The sequence below is a fragment of the Wyeomyia smithii genome, chromosome 1 (genome assembly GCF_029784165.1).
Source record: "Wyeomyia smithii strain HCP4-BCI-WySm-NY-G18 chromosome 1, ASM2978416v1, whole genome shotgun sequence".
Classification (NCBI taxonomy): domain Eukaryota; kingdom Metazoa; phylum Arthropoda; class Insecta; order Diptera; family Culicidae; genus Wyeomyia; species Wyeomyia smithii.
The window spans coordinates 22402215-22425796 of NC_073694.1; the positions used below are offsets into that span (position 1 = coordinate 22402215).

General features: G+C 36.2%; 1 protein-coding gene across 2 annotated transcripts in view; it reads right to left on the bottom strand.

Annotated features, from left to right (window-relative positions):
* The window catches only part of LOC129726977 (paired box protein Pax-6), a 53153-nt gene that overhangs the window by 22836 nt on the left and 6735 nt on the right, over window positions 1-23582 (bottom strand). For both annotated transcript variants that reach the window (XM_055684305.1, XM_055684312.1), the window contains exon 2: window positions 11046-11106. In XM_055684305.1, the coding sequence (XP_055540280.1) occupies window positions 11046-11097 (52 nt within the window). In that variant the 5' untranslated portion in view covers window positions 11098-11106. The remainder of the gene's footprint in view (window positions 1-11045; window positions 11107-23582) is intronic.

Below are 23582 nucleotides of genomic sequence, written 5' to 3' on the forward strand. Positions count from 1 at the left end.
TAAACCTTTTTACGTCTTCGTTTTTTTTTTATTTCGTGAACAATTGAAAATTTCTGAATATATAACCCTTTTTTAAATTTTCCGACATTTTTATAGCATCAGTTCAACAAATTCTTTACAACTTTTACATTAACATACTCAACATTTATTCACATATGCTTCGAACATATTTCGACTAAGTTTTTCTGACATTTGATTAAATTTTTCAGGTATCATTGAAGTTCTCTTTGATTTCTTTCACAGTATTTCAGACCGTTTTAACATGTTCGTAATGATTTTCAGCCCTTTGTTTGGACACATTTTGTCATATTCTTCATTTCTTCCAATATTTTTATTTTCTATTTATTGCTTGACACTATACTTTTGTTAAACTATTTTAAAATATTTTATTACAAAATTTGTTTCTTGGTGTTAACAACAATTCCATTTTTTTTGGTTTATTTTTTGGCGTTTGAATCATATTTGTTGACATAAACAGCGTTCTTACATTTTTTGTTCCTTTTGGGAGCATTTATTTTTAATTATTTTTGGCACTTTTGACAATTTCCAAAATACACTAAACAATTTTTGATAATTTTTAGATTTTTTTCATGTTTTAGATATTCATGACATGTTATTTTATCTTTCTCAGATTTTTCTGGAGTTTTAGCAAGCATTTTAAATATTTTTTTTTTAGATTGTGGACATTATTCCATCACTTGCAAGATAATAAATGATTTTTTTTTATTTTTCTGACATTCTTGGACTATTTCCAAAACTAGCTTAAATGTTTTTTTTTAAATTTTTGACATGTTTTAATGTTTATAATACATAAAACAATATTTTTGTGATTTATAGAAAACCTTCTTCGACATTTTTCTCTATTTCTATCTTTTTTTACGTCTTTTGAAGTTCTTATATTTCAACGTTTATGAGACCGTTTTTAAACATCTTTCGACAACTCGGTATATTGTTGACATATTTTTTAACAATTATTTTTATTTTTCACATCCTTTTGTCGTTTTGTTCCAATTTTTCAATCTTTCGTTTAAATTGGCAGTTTCTTGCGGATTTTTTCTTCTTGTTTATTCTGACTGTTTCAAGATTTTAACATTTCATCGGCTTTTTTTTCTCAATATTTTGAGATATTGATTTTTTGTAGATTTTTTTTGCCGTATTTCAAGATGATTTTTCAATCTCTTTCCAACCTTTTCGTAAAAGCGTCAATTACCACTAACAATTTTTTGTTCGTGATTGTGATGCATTTTGTCAAAATTTGGCTTTTCTTTTAAACATTTCCGGAGTGATTTGCGATTAGGGCGCAACCAGCAAAAGATAAACATTGGGGAATATCAATTTAAAAATTTGTAAGTACATTTTCAAATCGTAATTTCAATGGCAGTGATTGACATTATCATTAATAGGTACAAAAAATCAAAGTAGAATAAACCTATCTTATAGTTTCTTAACAATACTACAGTGCATCCACAATTATGGGTCACTTTTACGCAAATACGAATATTCTCACGGAACTGAAAAGTTTTCATTGGCAGTGGAATTTTTTATAACTCACTTGTAACCATATTTATACGATTTAAATGATTTATTGTTAAAAATGTCACTAAAACAATAATTCTGCTCAGTGCAATAAGTGAAGTGACCCATAATTGTAGTAATGTTACATTTTGCGGTGCACAATTGTGGGTCAGTCCATATTTTGGCTAATTTTATTAGTTTTGCATGATAATGCATCACGACTTAATAAAATAACTTATTATCAAGCTTTTACAACAATAAAAAAACTTTTGTGATGGTTCTTCATGATTTTATAGACTCAATGAATGTATAATTGAAATTATACATCAGCACACAGAAATAGATAGTGAAACATTGGTAGTTGGTATTTTTTCGATTTTATATTCATTTTTGAACATTCGAGCAACACATTGACTGACCCATAATTGTAGAGGGACTGTACATTAAAGTCGTGCATTTATGCAGAAAATCTGCGCTTTCCTTTTAACCCTTTTAAAATTAGCCTTGAAGTATTCTGACAGCGAGCTTCACCTTGTTTTCATTTTTCCTTCAGTTCACCTGTATGAGCCTGTGTTTGTTAATTCGCCCTTTACTGTCGCCTGTTTAAGAAATATTTCGCAAATAAGCCCATTGCTTCAAAACAATGAAAAGGGGCTAATTCCGAAGTATCGCCCTTCACTAAAAACTCGATTCAAATAATTTTATCGATTATTGCACAACAACGGATTCTTGCCATGAATTTCTTGAATCTTTTTGAAGCCAATGGTGTAATAAAACGATTTGTTTACATTTAGTTAGTTGCGTTCCAATCGCGAATCACTCCGGATTTATTTCATTTTTATTGATTTGTTTGAGACGAAGTCGGCCATTTTATGCTTCAACACCATTTGGCCTTAAACATTCTATTCAATATTTTTTTTTTATAGTTTAACATTCATTTTGCATTCTCTAGGCATGTTTTGACATCTTTCTAAATATATTTCGAAATATTTTTTGTTACTAGTGTTAAGTTCATTCAGGTTTCTGTATTTTTTGCTTTATATTCTTGGACATTTTTATACAACATATATCGACATTTTCGGTTTTATTCTCTTCACATTTTCTTCATGTAATTCTAATCTATTTTTAACATTTACCAGAAATTTTTTGATATGCTATTTACATTTTTTCACATCTTTATTGACATTTTTGACATCATTTTGGTAGCTCTGAAGTGTTTTTACGTGATTTACTTTTGTAGTCATGTGTTTGACTTTTTTTGTATTTCTATATTATGAGATTCATTTTGCGGTTTCAATTTCACCCTTTTCGACAAGTTTTTGTCCTTTCCGGAAGGAATATTTTGACATTCTTCTATATAGATTTTTTATTTTTTGCGAATCTTTCGACCATTTTTTTTGGAATTTTTTAATCTCTTTCTGTTTTTTCATCATTTAATGAAAAGACTGGGACAAAAATCAAATTCGAATTGAAAAGTCAGAAAAATACAATTTTGAAAACTAGATGCTCATAAAATAAAGAAAAAGTAACAAGTTTAATCACATATTTCACATATTTTCGGCATTTTCTTTACATCTTTGATAATTATTAGTTTTCTGACATTTTTAAATTTTAGGTTTTTTTTACATTTTAGTGGATACTTTGACATTTATTATATTCTCTCTGACGTAGAATTACGTTTTACGGCAACATATATAGCTATACCAATCCATTGGGAAATTAGCTATGCGTGAAATGTGAAAGAGAGCGTTGTTGAACCGGTAGAGCAGTAGCTGATTTTAGCGCAGCTAGGCTGAGCAGGTGACTCATTCGATCGCACCGTTCCACACGGACCAACCACCGGATCATAATACTGCACAGCATTGCTGAACATGTCCGGACATGTTAGTAATTTTGTCGAGATTTGTCGCGTCGCGTTTATTTCCCGCTTTTTCGGCCACTGCTAATAGCTGTATGTGTGCCGGTAGTGTGTATTATTATCGTTATTTCTTGTTTGCTTGCTTGCAGTGCATAGTGGTTTGAAAGAGGAAATTCGTAAACTTTATTATTTGTGTACATTTTCGCCATTTTGTATGTTATAATGACTTTAAGCATTTTTGATTTCGCATCCTTTGGATATTCGCCTTTTGTAGTTAAAAATGTATTTCGAGAAAGTAGTTTTTTTTTTCCAGCAGATGGATAGTAAATGTGTTCTACAATGTTGTAGTACGCGAAATTTCAATAAAGTTTGCCGGAGATTTCAAATTTCCATGACTTCCAATTATTGAGATACAAAAATTTGTTCGACAGTTATACCTTAAAATTAGTTATTTAGACATTTTTATACTCTATTCACGTTATAGCCCTTGGAAATGTATAGCAAAATTTTAGAAAATATTGAAAAAAACAACTTTGATGAAGACACTGTAAGGCATAGATCACGCCTGTAGTAGGTACTATGCTTATTAGAAAAAAAATTTTTGTTGCTATATATAATCGAGTCTAAAATTATATATAACCGAATCATATATAATCGAATCAATTTATAATCGAGTTGCACTTGCAACAAGTTTAATCTGGAATGCCAATGTTTGATCTTTAATAACTGTGCAGATTCTTTGCATCCGTAAGTATCCTAAAACCTGCGATGGTGTTTAGTTTCCTTCAATTGTTGAATCAGTTTTTCAGGTGTTTGTATATTTTATTCACATTATAACACCAAGGAATGTTCAGCAATGTTTTGGATAATAGTAAAATGAGCAACTTTGCCCAAGACACCGGAATGCATGGTGCTCTGCAATGGGAGCTATCGTGACTCTTAGGGTAAAAAGGTATTTTTAAAATATCCTCACGAACCAATTAGCAAACCTACAAGTTGGAATTTAATGTTCGCAAACTTTTCTGATACTTATGAAATATTTTGCATAAAATAATTTATGTAACAACTCTATGATACACAAAATGGCAAATATTCCAAAGGCTGAAATGTACACAAAAATTACAAAAAGATATGCCCACAATTTTTTTCTTTTGTTACTAATATTTTCAACATTTTATGATACATCAATTTGATGAGTTATTGCCATATTATTCCCATTAGTAAACATTTTTAAGCATCTTTCCGGGATTTTGCAGCTATTTTTTGACTTTTTTTCAACTTTTGGATTATTTCAGCAAAAATTTTTAACGGTTTTTGGCGTAAGTCCTTAGCAGGTCATTATTTTTTGGACTTTATTTTTGGGACATATTTACACATTTTCATATAACAATTCCTTGACATCTTTTGCCATTTTTTACCTTTTTTGTTTGCAACATTTATTTGACATGGCACATTTTTTATCTTTATTAGTCATAAATTTCCTTTGTTTAAATCTTTTTTCAATATTTTCAAACACTTTTACCTTTCTCCTAGAGAGGTATAAAAATCAGTGACAAAACCCAATATGCAAAAGTGATCTAGAAGGCCGGATGTTACATACCACTTGATTAAGTTTTTATAGTATAATCGGACTTTCAGTTTAGGCGTTAAATACGAAATCACGAACATACAGTATCTCTGAGACTACGTAACCGATTTGGACTACATAAGTACCAAAAACCGGGCTAGCTCTCAAACCTTAACTCAGCGGTTCTCAATCTGGGGTACGCGTACCCCTAGGGGCACTCAAAAGCCTTCAGGGGGTACGCGAGAAAAACATCAGCAATGGCGGACAAAGCACAATGTTTGAGGTAAAATGATCGAAAATATATTTTCTGTTGTTGAATTGAAGAGTACTACTAACTTTATTACAGATTGATTCAGTTATTTTCAAAAATTACCATATGAAAAATCATTCAAAAAACATTCGGGGAACAATTAGTTTGTAAAATATCGCAAAGGGGTACACGCAAAAGTTGAAGTCTTATACAATCATTGTGTCTTCCCGATTTGCACAGATGTTGCACAGAAATCGCACAATAAATGTGTGAAACGCATAACGCAACAGTTGTACTGCGAATACATTGACATAGATTGAAATCAGAATATGTATCATTTACCGACATTTTATTTCTCACATCGGGTGTATTAGTGACTGCTCTTCTCTCTTGCTCGTAGATTTTCCATGTACGTGCGACGAGACTAAATACGTCATATAATTTGCAGGTTGCTCTTTCGCTTCTTTTTCGGTTCGGGTGCGACGCGCAAGACGATGTCTCGTCGCTTCACGAAATGAGCGAGACATTCGTGCTGTACATACTAGATGCCAGTGTTGTTAGTCTCACTCATACTGTCGATGCGTGCTTGCTGCTATTCAGAGGAATGCATGGAGAAGAAAAAGTATCTCGAAAGCGTGTGTGCAAAAGACTTGAAAAGCGTAGCATATGTCTCGTCCTCAAGCAGAAAGGAGGAGAAAGGTTTTGCTTCTCGCTCGCTTTGCAATGCTGCTTGATACCAGTTGAAACTGTTTAGGTGTAGTAGTTTTGAGCTGCCAAATACATTGGAGAAACGCTAGAGCATTAATTGCGTTATGCCCAACACGCAATCATTGTACTGGTTCCGAATTACATCAACAATCGCGCTAAAAACGCACAATTTTGTACTGGTTTCGCACCATCCAACTTTTGCGTGTACGCGGACAAAAAAAGTTGAGAACTGCTGCCTTGAATAATTGAATTCACGAAGATTGAGCTTGCACTCGAAAGTTAGAGAAAGAAACGAGATAAAAAAAAGCGTTCTATCCAGATTTTTCAAAATACATAAACAAGTAACAGCATATTTTCTATTATCATTCGAAAAGTCCCGAAAATACCTTCCAAATGCAACTAGACTATCAAAATTGGACGTTCCTGTCGAAAGTTATCTGCGCTTAAGTGTGTGACTGTAAATCATAAATCGTCGAAAAACAAAAACAAATTTCAATTTTGACATTTACCGTACTCGTTGCTCGCTGCTCCGGATAGAAGGTTGCACAAGTTAGAATCCTTCCTTACAACCACTGCTCATTTAGCATTTTTCTAATAAATCGGTTAGTATTCGATGGATTTCCTTCATTCTTGCAGCAATAGATTGGAAAATCTTCTAAGATTCTTCCCAAAAGAAGATAATTGTAATTTTATTATTCACACTGTTATACTATTGAAAATAGTCAATCCTTGTCAAAACGAAAAAACGACCTCTGATTGGTCGTTATATGATTACTTCCCAAGCACGGTAGACAGAATCATATACCTTGCAATTGAAAACATGCTATTTGGCCTATATGAGAGCCTGTTTCAGCCGAAGCCGCTCATAATAGTTCTAGACAGCGACAACAGCAGCCGTCCTCCCTTAGCAGCAACACTAGCAGTGCAGTGGATACCAGCGATGGCGGAAAGCGGCCACAGCTGTGGCGTAGCAATGGATAGCGCACTAGTTCCAGCGGATTCCAGCAACGATAGCAGCTGGGCCAGCTGATGCAGGGACAGTAGATACCAATGGCAGCGATTAGCGGTCACAACTGTGGCATAGCTATGGATAGCGAACTAGTTGCAGCGGATCTCAGCATCGATAGTGGATGATGCAGTGAGGCACTTTAGTGAAATGCAGTCTCTGTGCGATAGTGAGCACTAGTAAATGCATTCAATGAAAAGTTGACTCATTTTGACAACACGTGAGCCGTCTAGTTTTGAGTGTTATATAAGCATTTCACTGTTTACTTTATCACTTTTACTTTTACTTTTTTATAAAATACCTTTCAAATTTTATTTTGTCATTTTATCGTAATTTTCAACTTCTTTCTGAGTTTTTTGACAAATTCTTGGCATTTTTGAAATGTTCTTGAAATTGGTTCTTGGTTCCTCTTTTTGTGAACATATTTTTGACAATACTGGGGTTTTTACATTTTGGAGATTTTTTTTCTTTTTCATTTTAAACAGTTTCGAACCCTTTCGACGTTTTTCCTAGTTTATTTGTCTTTTTTTTTTGCACAAATATTATAGCTTTATCGTTTCTTTTTTGCATTTTTTAAAATTTTCTCATTGTTTTTCCTGTTGCTTTTGCTGCAATTTTTTTTTGTTTCGCATTTTTTAGTCATGGTTTTAAGTTTTGCCAATATTTAGTATTTGGAATTTTTTATACTATTTTACACTTTTGTGACATCTTTTGAAAACTTTTAAACCATTTTTGTTGTTGATATTTTTATAGTTTTTTCACACTTTATTGACCTTTTCAACACGTTTTGATGATCTCTTAACATTTTGTTTTAGCATGGTTTTTTACTTCAAAGGTTGCTATCGGTGTTAAAATTCACAGGAATGGTTAAGAAGCTTAATTTCTAATTTGAGCTCTAGGGCAAAACCTGTGGTAACGAGTGCTATCCAGAAATCTCAATTTGATTCCAAATTGCTTTTACAAAATAATAAATACAATAAATACATAAAATTCAACGGCTAAGGCAATATTTTTCAATTTAATAGACCAAGTTTGAGTTAAATTGTGAAATATAACAAAGGTCTTGAAGAAAACGTTTTTTCTGCGACTAAAATGCTGCTATACGCAACATATTTTTTTATACGACGATTCTTTCTATCAAGACGTCAACTTGAACTTGAAAAGTGGGACTCATAACGAACGTTTACTGAAAAATGACTTTTTCAGTATCTATTATTTCGCTAGCGAAATTCAACACGTTAAATTCAGGATATTCTAACTATACTTAAAAGGCGTTCCAGCAACTTTAAAACACTTGCTAGCGTTTACAAAAGTAGGAGAGCTTGTGAAGTTTTTCCACTAGTAACTCCAAAACTTTTTCTAGTTACAAGCAAAAGTAGATATTCTACACTTTAAGCAATAATCTGATGCTCGGCATTCGATATGAACTCAATTCGACATGAAAAAGCACGTAAATTCTTTTCTTAGCTTCGCATTCGAATTTTTCTATTTTCTACTTCTTAAAATAAAGTAGCAAAATGCAGCAAGTCCGAACCCTCTTTTCCACAGCGTATCGAATCTCGAAGCAACGCTACTAGGTAATAGACACTGCCATAAAGTTCAAGACCCTAGCTCATAAAAGCCTCACTAATGATCACCACTTGCCGCCTCCTCCCTCTTTTCCTCACCCTTCCGCTAGTGGAAGTGCCTGCGAGATCGCCTAGACAGACACGGTGGAGTGACGGTGTGCCTTATGCTTGCAGAACGTACCATAATAGATGATCAACAGGCACAAAAACATCTACCACCGATCGTGAATGCGAAGCCGAAGCGCAAGCCGGGCGAAAAAGGGGACAGCAAGGGGAGCCTTAATCGTCGCTGCTGCTGGTGCTGCTACTACTGCCACGGCAAAATAAACATCTATGTCTATGTGAACACTAAAACCAAAGCACGTCCGAAGCGAGTCCACGGCCGGAGAGCAGCAGCAGCAGCAGCGAAAAAAAAATCACTTCTCCGACAATGGCGAAGAAGATGGAGCAAAAAACGGCTGCCTTCCAGCTCACAATCCACAAATCCCACCGCTCGGGTACTCCACCCTCGCCGTGGTCGCCAATACGGACGGAGGCGCCCGCAGAGCGTTGGGATTGTATGGACCTTGAACTTGTGGCTGACCTGTTGATTCATCCACGCCATAAGACAGCGACCACCTCGCGGCGATTCGAGTTCGGCGCTTCAACTGACTTTACGTTCGCTTTTGAATAAAATTGTAACATTTTTCGTGGTTTGTACGACTAAACCTCATTATTACTGTGTTAGCAATAGTTAGACCAAAATGTAACATTTACTAGACCTTGGTTGCACCGAGAGCAGCCGCTGCCGATCGGTAACGGCTAACTCGCAGCCATATGCAAATTAAACCACACCGACCGCGACCGAACAGGCGGAAATAAGGTTCCCAAGCTGCGGGTTCAGATTTGCTGACTGGTGACTTCGGGAATTCCTGCAACTGTCGATCTCCATCGCAATAAATCGCTGCCGATTGGCAGGACACACAAATTTTCCACTAATCTCATTCTTTTTTTTAACTTTTTTCTTCACTTTTGCGGCTGATCACACACAACACACAGCGACTCCGAGTGACGCGTAGCAGCAAGTACCGAACGAACGCAGCAAGCGGAACGAGTGAAGCGATCGCGACTGACTGACTGAAAGGGGAGAGCGAACAGCAAAGGCACGCTACCACACGAAAACGGATCGCGAATGTCGTCGGGACGGGACCAAAATGGCGCTCACCGGCACACCTGAAATGCGCAGGTACCGCAGGGGCCCCAGGTATGGGTACTCATGCTCTCACTTCACGCAAACTCCTACACCACCCTGCCTGCGATAGTAACTGGGCAATATATTAACGGTAACAGAAGAGAGTTCCGAAAACAGACACGAACAGAAAAATAAAAGCGCGGAAAGATCGTCTCTGCTGCGGCCAATGCACCTTTCCGCGGACACCCGACTGACTGGTGGGCCGGGGAAGGATCGCGTAATGAAACATAAGTAGGACGTAAAAGTCCGTTGGGAACAGAAGCAAACACAAGAGAAAAAAAAGAGCGCGATCTCGGTGGGATTCCTTCTGGCTGGCTAGCTTTTGTCCACTCTCGTTGTGTTGCTCGTGTAAGCTGGTCCCTCCACCGAAATGATAATAATAATAATGAGGGGTCGCTCCTGAACTACGTGGTTATGCCGTGTTCCCCGTGCTACTCGTGGCCGAATCAATTCCACACTAAGATCCAAACTTTCTGTTTTTTTTTTTTTTGTGGATTTGTTCCCTTGGAGCAAAGTTTTAGACTAAAAATCATCAGTTTTTTATATAAACCTTTTGTATATTTTTTTTCTAAAAAGCTGAGAATTTTCATACAGCGTATGAAATATTTAGAGAGGCAGAATGTTTTGATTTTACGATACAATTTTTCATACATATGAAGTTCTTAGATATAGAGAAATATTAAGTGTTGAAACTAAACAAATTTTCATTTGTTTTTTTCTTTCTAATGGTGTGAGGTTTTATCCTTAACTTTTCAAAAAAATTAAAAACCAAGAGTCTATTTGCATCACACACTCTGAAAAGATCAATTGCAGTTTCAATTGGTCAGTGAAAGAGTGTATAAAATGATGTTCGACGTCATGATTTTTATTCAAGTTGACGCTTTTTGGTTTCACAAATACACCCAAAAATTGGTATTTACGGGAAAGGGGCCACGTCAAGAAACCGTAAATCAATGTTCAACGACCTTTTTCAATTCAAGATGATGACTTTCGCGTTAAGAAAATCCACGAAAACTGAATGCAATTTGATAACATAAAAAATATCAATGATGTAATGTCTGTTGACAAACATTTTCAATAACATTCTCGCTCATAGATAATTTCTCATAAAAAAAAAAAAAAACAAACAAACATAAATACTAATTTTCAGTTAAAACGCTTACAACACCTCAGAGGAATTGCAGCTAGAGAACAGATTTTTCTATAGAATAAAGGTTATTGAATGACAACAATGAAACATAAACTCATAACGACCACGTGTTTTAGGAACGGACCCCTAACACTTTTTTTTTTTCTTTTCAGAGGCCCAACCGTTCAAAGTTGCGCGCTGTGTCATACGTACAGGTGTAGTATTCCAGGATGTTCTGCTTACAATTGAATGAATTGTAATGCATTGTTTGCAGCTGAAAGTAGAACGGGGAGAGAAAAAAGAGAGAGAGGGGAAACCGTACAGTTGTGTGTTGCATTTGCAACCGAGGGGGATCTCGGTCGTCCCTCGGTCGATGAATACTTAGAACCTCATCCGCGTCGTTGGAAATGGAAATCGGATATCGGCACTGCTGCTGGTGGACGTGGAACAGGTTGTTGTTGCTTGTTAAATGATGATGAGATAGAGAGGGCAATCAAACAGGTTTCAGGTTTTAAAGGGACCGGGGTTAGCGACTGAGTCTCCGAGCCAGTCTGAAGGATGGGAACGGCTTTTTGGTGCGTTTTGTAATGAAAGTTATTAACATTATGTATCTGCTAATGGAAAAGTGAGTTGTTAGAGGACAATGGAACCGAATTGAGCTTTGAGAGAGGGTTCCCTTGGTCGCTAATGACTTACGAAAAGAAAAAACTATATTATTCAATTGAGACTTAGATCATATAAAAATAAGTTACTAAATTGGAATATTACCACGATTACTACGTCCAAGCTGAAATAATATAGCAGGTTTGTTTCACTATTAAAATTTGTCATACACTATAACTGGTAGTTAAAACTTACTGGTATAAAGTACCCAGTCAACCCCAAATCGTACACCATTAATTGAAAATTATTAAATGAATTATTATTCAATGTCTCCAAGATAAGTAAAAACTTCTCAAAAATGATGGTGAACCACACTTTCCAGATATTTTTGATCATTGAACAATTTCAAAATAATTTTTCAAAGAAGAATTCAAGACCTGTCAAAACTGTTGCAACATGTTTTTGAATTGTTTCGCAAACGAAAATAGTCCAGGTATGTCCTTTTAACAACAAAGTTTCCAAACTCTTATAAAAATATCAAAAAAAAATCTAATGACTCATCAGAAGCTCTGTGTTTCAAAGGTGATTGTTTTAAAAATGCACCAAGAAAGTTTCAAAAACGTTTCAAATAGTTACTGAAATGTTTCAAAAGTGCATCTTAGCCCGACTCATAACGTCTCAAAAATGCGTTAAAAGTGTTGCAGAAACGAGAACTATCTCGAATTTTGAATCTCAATTTTGGTTAAAAACACTGTAGAAACGTCCCAGAAATGATTCAAAATTGCCTTCGAATGTGTCAAAAGGTTCATTTAATACCCCGTTCACACTACTCCGCATATCACCTTATATCAGGCGATTCGTGCTATCGAGGCCAATTCATCATCAATATCTCCTAATATCCCATACAATCGAGCTGTCAGCGGATATCACCTCGGCTACTAGATATCGCGGATATCATGTTCGAAAACCAATAAAAACCAGATTTGCAGCAGTTGGCAACACGGACAAAAGACATTTGATGCAACCCTTAAAATTTCGAAATTCGCGTTGCATGCGAAAGCGATGGAAGGAAATATTTTTGCTTTTATCATACCGCTCATTTTGACAATTGCAGAGTTCGCGTTGGTGCAAGCCAACTAGCTCATATCTCTATCCTAATTGCATCGCCCTTGTTGTCGTTTTTGCTTTGACCTGTTTTTGTTTTCTTCTCCTTCCAATTGCCAAAGGATATGTTAAACCACATCATCTCTCTGTGGTGTGAACACCCACAGTGCTATCCGATAATGATATGGCGATATCACGTGGTATGCGATGCAGTCTGAACAAGGCATAAATTTCACCAAAAACAAGTTAAATTTGAAAACTTTTTTTCAGTAGAATATGACAAAATAGTTCAAAATAATTTAAATATATTCCTAAAATTTGTTGATAGTTATGAAAATTTACACATTTCTGCAAATGTGTGAAAAAATCTTCATGAAATTGAATCGAGAGCTCAATTTTTTGTGTGATTTCAATATGATATTTATAAGTATTTTCAAAGCCTGGAGATTTGATGTTATCTGCTAATTTCGAACAATATGTTTTATCCATCAACACTAACTTTCCAAGCCGTGATCAAGGTACAAAAAGAGTCCTCAAATTCCTCAAATATATGTAGGTTGTTACCAGAGACCGGGTTTACCTCCGGGAATCTGTAACGACTATAATGGAAAATACCTTATGCCACCGTGGTGGCGGATTTTTCGGCTTTTTTTAGTTTTCGGTTATGTATGCTTTCAACGAGGTCTAGCACAAGAGGTATGGTGGCTAGCTCATTTCTGTTGGTTTCTTTGGAAAGCTGAAAAAATTCGTATTCAAAACGTTGAATTAGAGAGAACCCAAGTAACATTCAAAGTTTTTTTATACTTTCGACATCGCTGTGTTCCTAAATCTACTTTTAACTAGGATAAATCTTAATGGCTATAAAAAACTTTGAGATAACTTTACTACAGCTACAAGGGTCCACACTACAAGAAGGTGCTAAACCTATATTTTAAAACCAAATATATAAAAATACGTTTTGGTCGACAACCCTTAACACAGCTTTAAGAGTGTCTGTACAGTTTGAATGAGAACTTTAATGCCATTAAAGAAAACTTAGGACGTCATTCAAAGGATCGCTGGAGGTTATAAAACACCTGCGTTTGTAGGTAGTGACGAGCACAGACACAAAAAAAAAAATCACAAGAGAGTTATGTGCAAAGCCATGACCGCAGGTTGAAGTACAATACTTTTACGAGAAAGATACTTGCATGTCAGTCATTTTTAATAACCATTCATTATGCTCTTCCAAATACATTTAGTAGCTTTGAAAAAGGCTGATTGCTGCAATTGCAATTTTCATTCAATTATCGCATAAATGCTTAATGGTCAGATAGCGTGCGGTATCCGCTCTGACAAAATAAATTTTTCGAACGTTGTGGAATGATATAACTCGAAAAATAGGTGTGACTTAATTATTTCCAGTTATACCATTCTACAACGTTCGAAAAATTTTATTTCGTATGTCGTAATACTAATGTACGAAAATACATCTCATTCATTCTGGCTCAGAGCGGTTGTTTGATAAGCCCCGCCTTAATTTTCAGTTCCTACAGTTTTTCCTCAGTTTCGTAACACAGATGTACAAAAATGTTTTCTTATGGACATTCTGTCGAGCCGGACTGATAGAGCTCTCATTAAGGCAAAAAAAATAACATGTATTGGGTCGTGTTGTGCGGCTTGGAAGAAGAAAATGTTCCCGTCCCCGTGTCGCATGAAAACAGATTGTTGCGTGTTTGATATTGCCAATGCTAGACATGAGTATGAAGATCGAAATTCTGCTGTGAAGTCAAACTTTAACTGTCTTCTTCGAGACGTTACATCGTTGTTAGTAAAGTGCTGTGAATTTTCAAAAACAGACTCAGTATCGTGAGCAGAACGTGCCGAACTTTTCTGTTTGAAATCGGATTTGTTTCGTATATACCGCTTGTTATGCACAGTATCAACAAGTCATAAAAAACATAAGACTGCTGTGCATTTGCAGCAGCATCAAACTTCAGTTGCAGTTAATTAATAACCATTCATTATGCTCTTCCAAAAACATATAGTAGCCTTGAAAATGGCCGATTGCTGTAATTGAAATTTTCATTCAATTATTGCATAAATGCTTCATGGTCAGATATACCCGCTGCAACTGCTACGCTATGCGTAGCCATGCCACAGTTGTGGCCGCTATACGCTGCCATTGGTATCCGCTGTCCCTGCATCCGCAGGCCTAGCTGCTATCGATGCTGAAATCCGCTGCAACTAGTGCGCTCACACACACAACATTTATTTGACACGGCATACTAGTGCTAGTGCTATCGCTGGTATCCACTGCACTGCTACTGCTGCTGCTAAGGGGGGACTGCTGTTGTCGCTGTCTAGAACTATTATCGTCGGCTTCGTGCAACACTGACACAACTCAAAATTTTGCATTTTTGAGTTTTTGATGGCAAACGATGCGAAATCTAGTTAAGTTTCATCCCACGAAACCTTGTGTCAAAATTCCCTAAAAATGAGTACAAGTGCCTTTGCTGCACAAATTGAAATTTCTCCATAAAGTTAGTAAAACTAAGGTTTTAACTTTGACAACGTGCTCATAATATGTGCATAATAGACCTAAAAGTGTTAAATGAGGATTGATAATCTTAAACTTTAACCCTCTAGTGCCCAATGCCGCCATTTGGCGGGCTTCAGTCAAACCTCTAAAAAGCATCAATAAATACTTAAAAAGTGTTTATAATGCTTCATAGTGATTTCACCGAAGCCCGTCTAGAAATTAACTTGGGCACTAGAGGGTTAAAGTTTTCTTGAAAATCGAAAAATAAATTTTTGACGCAAATTTTTAAACGCGTTTTTCTCCAAACTATGATTTTTGAGTTGTGCCAGTGTTGCACAAAGCTGACGTTGAGAGCGGCTTCGGCTGAAACAGGCTCTTATATAGGCCTAATAGCATGTTTTCAATTGCAAGGTATCTGATTCAGTCGATCGTGCTTGGGAAGCAATCATATAACGACCAATCAGAGGTCGAATTTTTCGTTTTGACAAGGCTTGACTATTTTCAATAGGACAATAGTTTGAATGATAAAATTACAATTATCTTCATTTGAGAAGAATCTTAGAAGATTTTCCAAACTATAGCTGCAAGAACGAAGGAAATCCATCGAATATTAACCGAATAATTTGCATTTGAAATTGGACATATTTTTCACTTTTTTCGGTTTTAGATTTTCATTTCACATCCCTATGTAGCCGAACTTCCTGAGAGAAGTATTCTACTTCAAAACATTTTCAAACCATTTGAGTTCAATTTGTGTACATATAATATTCTCTTACTTCCATGAATTCTAATAATATTGAGTTAAAATGGGCATGTCAAGACAATTCTTGGGTGAAGTTTACTATAAAAGTATCAAATGAAACGAGCGCCTTGATAATATGGTGGAATTATATCAAAATTTTTACAAAAATAAGTTGACCAAGCACCAAGTGATTGGCCATTGCATCTTTTTATCTAGTGCTAGGTTTTAATATCATCTACCACAATTAGCATTACGCCTCTTGCATTGTGAATTTCTGGGTTTTAAGGGAATTTTACGTGGAATTTCGATTCTACAATATAACATGGCGTATCTCCGAGCAGCATCTCGGTGACTTACACATCTCCTAATGATAATGGATTCTGCTGTGGGTCTCTCTTGAACTCTTTAAGCACAAAAATTTATGCGCTGATTTTATTACGGCCTCTCTAGCACACTTTCTTTTTCACGATACTTTAACAAAACTGAAACCAGAAATACTACTCTTGACCTGCGCTTTATGTGTTTTATGTGTTATGTGGTAGCACGGCACTAGGTCGAATGCACTCTACAGCTTCGTTACCTGATGCTTTTGTCAAAAACGTAAACAAAATCGTTCAGTATGCAACTTATAGTGCTGGTTGTACTTTCTAAGTGAGATAATCAAAGGTGATTAGTGAAAAATGTAAATCTATTAGGAAGTTTCAATGTTTCATTAAAATACTTTTTAGACGACCGTCGAACGCGGTCTCAGCTCAAAAGCATCTTCAATGGCACTTGTGATCAGTGATGCCACATTTTCGTCTGTATTTCGGAGCTCAAAAAATCTTATCACCTTGGTAAAATTTCAAAAAATCTGTATAGAAATCTGCATATGTACTGGACATATCGTTCTCGAAAAAAAAACGCCTTATAGCTTGTTTAACATTTATCCCGTAACTCATTCATGCACATTAGGGTGTCCCAAAATTGCACAAGTCTGGGGCTCACCCTCCAGATGATAGAAAATAGTGTTACGAACAAACTTTTGTTCGGCGGCAGCTCTAGAAAATGATGTTTTCAACTGGCCCCGATGACTTTTTTGAAAAAATCGGTTTTTCTTATGTTAAATCCAAAAAACAAGTCCAGTTATTCAATTTTCCATGAAACCTAATCCTTTTATATTTTTTACAGGTTCCTTAGGGTCCAAACTGTAAGGAAAAAATTCGTTTCAAATTGATTATCGTCAATTTCTTTTCCTAAAAAAAGTTCTATCATTTGGAAAAGAGATTTTTCAAGTATACTTTGACATTCAATCAATAAAAGTGGGTATTAAACCTAATGCTCTCACCAACTGAATGCCATTGAAAGTTGGGAAATTTTATGGGGAAGAACATTGCCAAAGACTACATTGCTCTGAAATAACTTGATTTTGAGTTATTCGTGATTTACTGTGAAATAAAAAGTTGAATTTTAATGTTTTCCTACAATAACCAAGGTCGAGTGAAAAAATTGAATAAATATTATCAAGTTTACTGAAGGGGAAATGGGACATGTATGTAATTTAACGAGGATGCGAGAAATGAACAAGGGCCGAAAGTGCGACTTAAAATTAGAAAAAAAAAATATTCAGATGGGACTCGAACCCGCAATCTCCGGTGACTTCGGTACGGTGCCGGGTCTGCAGACTGCACTTGTGGTATCTTCCGGAAGTCAATGTTAGCCTGGTATTTTTCGATAAAAATGTTAATGATGACTCGAAGAGGAGGTGGTACAAAACTTGGAAAATGTGAGCAGTGAAAACGACAATTCAAGAATGAAAAAAACCTTGTGGACTCACAGAGAAGTCACTAAAGTTTTTTCGATAGACTGCGGTTTGAGATTAAGATTTTTTATTCAGGAAGATCCCAAGGCCTGGATAAAAAGAAATTATTATCTTGATGCCAAATCGAAATGTTGAAGCTTAACAGTTATCAATGACCCTGCAGAACGGGCCTTTTGAGTGGCAGGAGATTTAGTTGAAATTATAATACTATATGATACGGCAAATGAACATTTAAGTATTGGAAAACATCAAAATGTAACGTTTTATTTCACAGTAAATCACGAGTAACTCAAAATCAAGTTATTTTAGAGCCATGTAGTCTTTGGCAATGTTCTTCCCCATAAAATTTCCCAACTTTTAATGGCATTCAGTTCGTTAGAGCATTAGGTTTAATACCCACTTTTATTGATTGAATGTCTGAGTATACTTAAAAATCTCTTTTCCAAACGATAGAACTTTTTTTATTAAAATAAATTGACGATAATCAATCCGAAACGAATTTTTCCCTTACAGTTTGGACCCTAAGGAACCTGTAAAACATATAAAAGGATTAGGTTTCATGAAAAATTGAATAACTGTACATGTTTTGTTGATCTAACATAAGAAAAACCGATTTTTTCAAAAAAGGCATCGGGGCCAGTTGAAAACATCATTTCCTAGAGCTGCCGTCGAACAAAAGTTTATTCGTAACACCATTTTCCATCATCTGGAGGGTGAGCCCCAGACTTGTGCAATTTTGGGACACCCTAATGCACATGTTTATGCGTAGCATATGAATATAGTAAAACCTCCGACACGCTGAACCGCATTTGAGATAATTTTTGTTTTTCAACTATAACGAGAAGTTTAATTCACGACCCCATGAAAACCAAAAAAATCTGTATAAATCTGTATTATTTCCAGAAAATCTGCAATCTGTTTATGCAGATATCTGTATGAAAAATACGTAAAAAATCTGTATAAACGCAGATAAATCTGCATATTGTGATGTTGTCATGCCATTGTTGACAATTGACAGAAGAAGAATTTAGAATTTGGAGGAGAGGAGTTTCCCTTGGTTTTCGGTTCGAGGTTACCACTATTTTTAATCTTTTTCCACTTATCAGCCATGATTGCAGCTCGCAATTGTACAGAAATTGGCGACATTATCAATGACCTCACGTAAGCCAACAATGGACCAAACTGTCTTATTCTTGATTCTAAAGTCCTTTAAAAAAAACTTGATAGCCTCTCGATACTACCTTAAGACAATAAGAAACCTTTAACACAAGTTTTAATGTAGCTGCAAGGATTAGTTTTATCGTGCAGTTGTATCCCAATTAATAAACAGTGAATAACCCATTCAAGAAAAAACATGAATCTTAGGAGGCATCTGAAAACTTTCTAAGACGTTCGAATTTGATTTATTTTGATGCAGTATGTTGATGTGTGAAAACTCATAAGCTTCGGTACGACTCTAACAAAACTTTCTTAAAATATCGTCGGTTTCGTGCATCACTGGCACAACTCAAAATTTTGCATTTTTGAATTTTTGATGGCAAACGATGCTAAATATAGTTAACTTTCATCCCACGAAACCCCGTTTCAAAATTCCCAAAAAAATCAGAGTTATGAGTAGAAGTGCCTTTGCTGCACAAATCGAAATTTCTCCATAAAATTAGTAAATATAAGGTTTTAACTTAGACAACGTGCTCAAAATTTGTGCATAATATACCTAAAAGTGTTAACCCTACAAACCAGAAGTCGTATTAGGATGTTAATTTTAAGTCGCTCAAATGTGCATGTCAAGTTTTAAATTACATAAAATGCAAAATTAAATTTGTTTATATCGTATAAAACTTAAATCCTATAAAACGCAATATCAGGTTATATATGAAGCCATTTAACGTGTCATACAAAATTGTAAAATGCGTCAATCCTCTAAGTCGTATAGAATGCATTTTAAAGTTTCAAAGGGGGCCATTTAAGAGAGCATGCGAAGTTATAAAAAATCGTCACCAATTTTTTCTTACAATGTACGTGTATGGCCTCCAGATTTGTACACACAGGCGCATTTCATGCATCTTATATGGTCATTTTTTACCAAATAAGGGTTCACTCAACAGAGTTGAGCGCGAGTTATATGAACCAATTTGTTTGCTGGGAAATGAGGATTGGTAATCTTAAATTTCAAAGTTTTCTTGAAAATCTTAAAACAGATTTTCGACGCAAACTTTCAAACGCGTTTTTCTCGAAACTATGATTTTTGAGTTGTGCCAGTGTCGCACGAAGCCGACGATATGTTTACGGCTTTGGAGTGTAGAAATTGTTACATGGGCAAGAAGCATGGGCGTAGCCAGAATTGAAATTAGGGGAGGGGGCAAGCTCTTCAAAATCTTAGAAGTAAAAAAATGGTACACTAAAGCGACTTTAGTGTGTTTTGAAAAATAGAAATAAATACTTGTCTTTAGTGATTGTTACATCAAGGCAACCAGTGAAAAGTTGTCCTTGACATCAGAGTGGAAAATTTGATGATTCTTAGTCCAACCTCGAATATAAATAGATGTTCTTTACTAAAAACTCTTAAGTTCATTTAAACCTTTGGACATATTAATTTGGCGACGAGGATCTCAAGAATCTACGAACATGGCAGAAGATAGAGTTGATCAGCAGCCGCAACCTGGAATTCAAGATATGATTCACAACCCAGCCAACAATTTGGTCCGTATATTTCAGTTGTTGTTGAGATATAAGCACCCTTGTACAATCTGATAAAGTTGTATATAACGTTCTATATGAGCTTATAAGTACCAAAGTGGAGGCAATATACGTACCAAAATAGTTCGCGCAGATAAAGATATACAACTTTTTATTCCATTTTTTACAATTCTATAACAATTACCTTTTGCATAAAATCAGAGGTATGAACAACTCTGTTTGCTACTTACTACGATTTTCTATTGCCATTATTCAAGCATACATACAATTCCGTTTCACCCGTATTATGATTCTACTACGTGATCTACGAACTTAAACGCAGCAGTGTGTAACCTTTACTGCGAATAAATTTTGCATTATATACAACCAAAATTTTCCAACTAATTAAAAAACATAAAATTGGGTAGCAACAATTTCATTTATTTTTTTATAATGAGAAGTACGCGTACCATTATCTTAAGTACATTCTTTGGTATGATTATTTGAGGTTGGATTAGGTTGATTTTTTTTATTTTAATTAGGTTGAGGTTGATTATTAGGGTTGGATGCGGCATTTTTCTTTATTATATTTTACAAGGCTGTATTCCAGCCTCGAACCCACAACGTTCCGATCACCGCTCTTATTCCCTATCCTCAGAGTCATTATACGATGCTGCATGTCAACGAATATTATCCAGTACTGTTGAACGCCTCAAATCGTATGAACCTGTAAATCGTATATAATGTCACTTATTGTCTTCAATGTTGACCCAAATCTATTTATAGACTCTGATGTCAATATGTAACTCAATATTGCCTCATATACGAAGGAACAATAACATGCGATCTGCATTGACTTTCTTTTCAACTGTTAGGCGATTCAAGCAATTGCAATCAACAAACATTACAAATCTTTCAAGGCGTTGCCCATGTTTATGTGAAACCCGACTGTATGTGCCATTTTTTTTGGGTGATTTTTCTTTTAGTCAAAACTGCGTTCATGATTTATACCCAATTCTTTAAATCTTTCCGGAACTAGCTTTAAAACCAGAGTTGCTGGAAGGGACATTTTAATTTAAATTAAATTGGATATAAAAATGGTATCATTCTTTACTAGTCAACGATTTCGTGTTCCATAATAGACGATTTTAACTATCACGAAAAAGTAAATTATATAAAATTCATTATGCAATCCTCTTACAACTGTTATAGGAGTTTTCAAGGAATATGAATATCAACGTGGATCACATAAGATAGAAATCCTACAATTTTGCATTGCAATTAAGTTTAGCACTGTAGACAACTCTACTGCGATGAAATCTGTTTTTTTGTGTGCATTTATACGAGTAACAATATGCAGTCATATATCACGGACTGTACGACCAATATATGATGAAAGATAACTTGAACTGGTTATAACATGAACTTTATACAATTTTAATTGAAACTGGATGTTTATACGATTTTGTATTGCTATTCTTATACGATTTCTGGTTATCTGGGAGGATGGCCCAAATTTTACAGCGGATAGCGGTCCAGCAGCTGCAGCGTCAGTATCAAACCCCGGAGCATCGAATATCATCGTGTTTGTCTTCGACGAAGAAAACGGAGTTACGAACGGACGTTATTGTTTAACCGCTACCAGGCCCTCTTCGAGAACGATGCAGGCCAGCTGAATGATGCGGCGAAGGTTCGTTTACTTTCCCGGAAGCTGGACACCCATTCGCACAGCCGCTCTCTCAACTACATTCTGTCAAAGCTTCCCAAGGACGTGAAGATTGAAGACACAGTCAAGATTCTCAATGAAATCTTCGGGCATCAAACGTTCCGGAAGCGGTTCATGTGTCTGCAGTTAGTGAAATGCGAATCTGAAAATATTATCAGCTACGATGGCAACGTCAATCGAGCCTGTGAAGATTTGCAGTTCCAGAACCTAACACCGGACCATTTCAAGTGCCTGATTTTCGTCAGCGGATTGAAAGCCACTAAATATGCGGAGGTCCGGGCAAGACTACTTTCCATGCTAGAGAATGGAAAGCCTGAATCACCAATTACTCTCCAATCGTTAATTGATGAGTATCAACGCCTTGTCAACTTAAAGGAAGACACTACGATCATCGAGCAACGAAGCAGCGGCTCGAAATCTACAGTTCACGCCAGGGACAGGAAGAGTGCACCGTATCAGCGAAATTCTTCGAAGCAATGAGGTAAGAAACCGAAGACACCATGTTGGCAATGCGGTCAAATGCATTTTGTGAAGGACTGCTTTTTTAACAACCACCTTTGCAAGGATTGCAACCGCATTGGCCACAAAGAAGGATACTGTTCCTGTTCGAAAAAAATGAATCAAACGATGCAGATATCCTTAAGGCTCCTGCCTCTAGAGATCCACCAGCTAAACATGAAGAAGTTCAATAACTTCCTCCGCCACCGCTCTAGCGCTAATTCAGTAAATTTTTAACGATTGTTGTTAACCATCTGCCGATGAACACTAAACAAGCAGAGAGCACTCAACCGCTGTTCAACCATTGTTGACCTCAGCCAAGTTTTCACCCGACGTAATGTGCTGAACGAGCGTTCAATCGTGCATGTTGTACAGGGTAGAGCAAGTGCAATTTTAATTGCTTTCTCCGTCGCAGGGGAGAAAGAACGGGCCTCAGCAAGCAGGTCTATAAGATCCAGCTCTTCCAAGTTTTTACGGTCTGCTCTCATGCTGCTACAATGTTGATACCAGACTTCCACCTCTCCAACTAAATTGTCAACTTCGTAAAAATTACGAATGCTTCGGTTTTGCGCTTGAACTCTTCCAACGACATGCGTATTTCGTTAGCGGGATGCAGCAAGGACAACGCGTAGGCAGGTGCACTATCTTCACCGAACCGTGTTTCTAGTGAGATTACAAGAGACTCAAGGTAAGGAATTGTCACAGTCCGGTTCCATCACTTCAAGCTAGTTTATGCAGACGGATTAGCCCGGTACATAGGGCAAGCATTCCAATCAATTATTTTTGATCTGGCTGATACTTTACACAGATGTTTCTATGAGCTAAAGATGTCGTTTTGTGCTATTAAAGTTATTGAAGACAAAATTCTGCTCCAATGTCAACCCCTGCCCCCCTCTGGCTACGCCTATGTAAGAGTCTGATTACCTCCGGAATTCCTATGCAGGAAGCTCGGATGCAAGCATTGACTCAGTCTGTCTCTGGGTCAGCAACACGTTCTCGGATCTCGGTACTGCCTAGCAGCGAAGCGAAACCAAGGAAGAAAAAGTCGAGGAATCTATGCCCCCGTGAACGAGCGGGTA